Source organism: Eutrigla gurnardus (assembly GCF_963514095.1).
Source record: "Eutrigla gurnardus genome assembly, chromosome: 20".
Lineage (NCBI taxonomy): Eukaryota > Metazoa > Chordata > Actinopteri > Perciformes > Triglidae > Eutrigla > Eutrigla gurnardus.
Genome location: NC_139931.1, coordinates 22,801,468 through 22,805,197, shown reverse-complemented (window position 1 = coordinate 22,805,197; position 3,730 = coordinate 22,801,468). Strand labels below are relative to the sequence as shown.

Here is a 3,730-nt window from a genome sequence, read left to right as displayed (position 1 = left end):
TCTGTAATGTTTTATTGTTTTCCACGAGTCTAGGGTGAGATTTCTTAGGCAGGGCCAGGTTCGACTAATGGGATCGATGGGTTGACCAGCCTGCGTTGGACATTTTGTTTGATTTCTATTCTTCCTTCCTATTAAGCTTTAGACTGTTAGAGATTAGATTTTTTTTATGTATAACCTTGTTTGAATTGAATCATTGTATTTTCCCGATTGGACTGGAGGACCACAAGGCGGTCGCCTGTAGGCAGAGGGGCCGTGAGAGAATTTCCCTGCCTGAATGTAAAGATGGTCACTGGAAGTTGCTAAGAAACTGCCTGACAGGGTTTTCGCTCTCACCCTCCACAAAATTTAACTAATGATTATGCTTGAGATAAGCATAAACAGGAGGGAATGTTATAAGAATTTTGTATAACCTCATGTCTTAAGGTTTTCTTAGTTCAGGTTACAGCTTTATGTGTTGAACTGTTTATTACTTTAGTCTCCCCATTGCTGACCTAAATGTTATCAGAGGCCTGGTAGTCATGATGTCTAGTTCTGCATGAAGATTAACTGTCAATGACGCATCATCTCCTGTGCCTTTAAAAGACTCAAGTCACAACAGTGATTTGAGCACTTCCTCTGTAGCATCCTCACACGTTGTTGCACTGTAACTGCTCCTCTTGTACAAGAATAAAGTCAGACGTCGACTTTACTTATGTCTCCGATCTCCTCCTCGGGTGAATTTATTCGTTTACGGAAAAATTCTTTTAACAGGCCCAGTATTTCAAAACTTGTAATCCGGATCAGAATAATCCAGATAATGAAATCCTCCTTTTCTCAGTCATGGATCAAGGTGATCCTGCTGACTTTATCTGAGTATTTCAAAACACTGGCCGGGTGGATCACCGTGATCCCGACCTGGCTGGATACGGATTACCAAGTCTCAAGTCTCCGCCTCCAGTTCTGAAACATGGCGGACTACTTCACGGAAGGAGCAGCTGGGAGCGCAACTTTCACGTCAAAAATGTAAGTTTACCGTCGTCTAATGTTTAGTGGTTTAAGGACCATATGAACGCCAACCAACATATCGTGCTAGCTAACTATATGAATTGTCACGTACTGAAAACCAGGCTGTAGCGATCTCTAATTGAGCCGCGGCCATGCTAACGGTAGCTAACTCTGCTCCATTGACTTGCGTGTAAAGCAGCTAGCGGGCTAGCGGTCGCTGGCTTTGTTTACGAATTTTGCGGTCCGTGGTTTGATTTACAAGGTAATTAATCTGACGTACATTATACCATAACTGTTTAAACTAACATCAACCTGTTCAGAGTTTATTAGCGTTACGTCATTGGCAACACAGCAGACTGAAAATAGGCTACATGTGTACAGACCACACACTATGTGTGTTGTGTATGAACTATGCAGTTAATTCAGAAGTGTCAGAATGCTACAGTAATGCTGGGAAAATCATGCTGTTGTCATCATGCACACAATTTCTGTGAGTATTGTGGAGTCCAAATGAAGATGATGCTGGAAATCCTTGGAAATGCTTCAATTGCAGTGATATGTTGTTGGATTTTGAATAAAGTGTTATTTTCTTGTATTATAGCTTGATCAGTGACACAATTAGATACATTTTTCCATCCTAATTTGTCTCCCTTTATGTAGAAGGCTCTCACTAAACATAATTGTGGTAATTTAAAGCAAAATAGCATCTGATTTGGTTAAGTGAAATAATCAGTTTGTACACAAACACTTACCAAATACATTGCTGCATGTTTTAAAATCCCATTGAAGAAAGTTCCAAACATTTTAAAAGTGCATTTTTAAGGTTTTGAATTAAGTCAAATTAGTCTTTGTTAAATCAGAAGCATGAAAATGGAAAGTGCTTCAATGTGCAGCATGATATAAACTGACACTTAAAAAAAATGCAAGAACACCCATCACATTGTTTAACCATTTAATTGGAAAAATAAAGGTTAACCACTGTATTGCGTATGGCTCTTCCAGCAGGTCCATCAGGCTGTGGTGGTGGTGGAGGCAGCAGGTCAGGGATTTCTGCGTAGGGAAGAGGTCCATCGATGGGAGCCTCCTGAAGTGGCACTCTTCTCGTTTCTGCTATGTTGTGGAGCACAATGCAGGCACAGATGATGCGACAGGCTTTTTGTGGCTCCACACGGAGATAGTTCAGGCAGGCAAATCTGCGTTTTATCACACCATTCAGGCACTCAATTGTCCCTCTTGTTGTGGCATGGAAAGTGTTGTACCTCTGCTGGGAGTCATTGGTGACAGTAGCAAAAGGGGTCATCAGCCAGGGTAGAAGGGGGTAACCGCTGTCACCGAGGAGAATGCCATCTGGGGCGGTCTGCTGGAACCTTTGGAAGAGGTGGCTTGCTCTCAAAATACGGGCATCGTGTACAGACCCAGGCCATCTCACAACACTGTTGGTGATAACGAGGTCAGCATTTCCCACAAGCTGCACATTAATGCTGTGCCGGCCCTTTCTGTTGACATACTCCCATTCCCTGGCATGAGGTGCCTGGATATGCACATGCGTACAGTCAATAACACCAATAGTATTGGGCATCCCCCCCAATGAGAAAAACCTCCTCTTGGTCCTTGCCATTTCTTCATTTTCAGGCCATTTCACAAATTGACCCAGAAGACTCGTAAGGGCAGATGACACCGAGTGCACCACATGGCCCACTGTTGCCTTTGTCACCGCCAGTCCATCCCCGATGACTTCAAAGAAGGAACCACATGCATAGAAGCGTAGAGTTATGAGCACTTGCTCCTCCACAGTCAAGGCATGGCTCCTCAGAGTGGCACGTTCAAGGTGAGGATGAAGAATATTACAGATGAAAGCAATATCATCTCGCCCAAATCTGTATCGTGCATAAAGCTCATCATTGGAGTAATTCTCAAGCAGGTTGGGGCGTTCAGCATAGTGTTGTGGCTTATATCTTCTCCTTTGATGTCGGTGTCTGTGTACAATTGAAGTCATTGTCTGTCTCTCCTCCTCAGGCTAAAGGGAACCGTTCTTGCTCAGAAAACCCAATTTAAGCCCCTCCCACTTAACCTGGGATACTCTCACACCTGACTGTAATTTCGCTGGCATGGTATAAAAGAGTGACTGGTTGACCAATCTACAGACAACACGGAGGCCCAAAGGAGCCGAGGCCCTGGCAACTATGCCTGCCATGCCCTGTGAAGACAGTGAGCTTTTAAAAAAGGCATATAAAAAGATATCAGACCTTAAGGAGGACATCCGTCGGCTCTCTGACGAACTGCAGAAGAAGGACTCACTGCTGACTTGTTTCTCCTCCCGTCTTCCTGTACTGACCAGTTTTTTAGCAGCCGACCATTCCAAAAAATTACCAAGCACAACCCTGCAGGATACAGTAGTGTGGGATCCATTCACTGGTTGCCGGCCCTCCTGCTCAACCCCAAATCATGGGTGAACCTGGGCTGAGGTAGAAGTCCTGGGACATAAGAGAGGCTCGGACTGTCTCTCCGCCTCCCGTTAACCTCTCCAACCGCTACACTGCTCTGGCCGATGACGACCCGGTCCACCCAGCTGACGGCCCCACGCCTACTCTCCTGGTCCGAGACCCAGCCGCAACGCCTGCCGACCCCGCGGTTCGCTCCGCGCCTCCTCCTCTCCTGGACCGGGGCACACCTGTACTACCTGCGGACCCCGTGGCCTCGCCGGTGGGGAGCTGCGATGATGAGACCCGGGTGGCTGGGGAACACA

The 3,730-nt window shown here is 45.8% G+C and overlaps 1 protein-coding gene across 1 annotated transcript; it reads right to left on the bottom strand.

The window, feature by feature from the left end:
- Positions 1-1,936: 1,936 nt before the first annotated feature.
- On the bottom strand, positions 1,937-2,980 carry LOC311031497 (putative nuclease HARBI1; the record flags this gene model as incomplete). The annotated part of the gene is made up of 1 exon (XM_084037802.1): positions 1,937-2,980. One exon carries the CDS (start codon positions 2,978-2,980, stop codon positions 1,937-1,939), a length of 1,044 nt encoding a protein of 347 aa, XP_083893928.1.
- Positions 2,981-3,730: the final 750 nt, after the last annotated feature.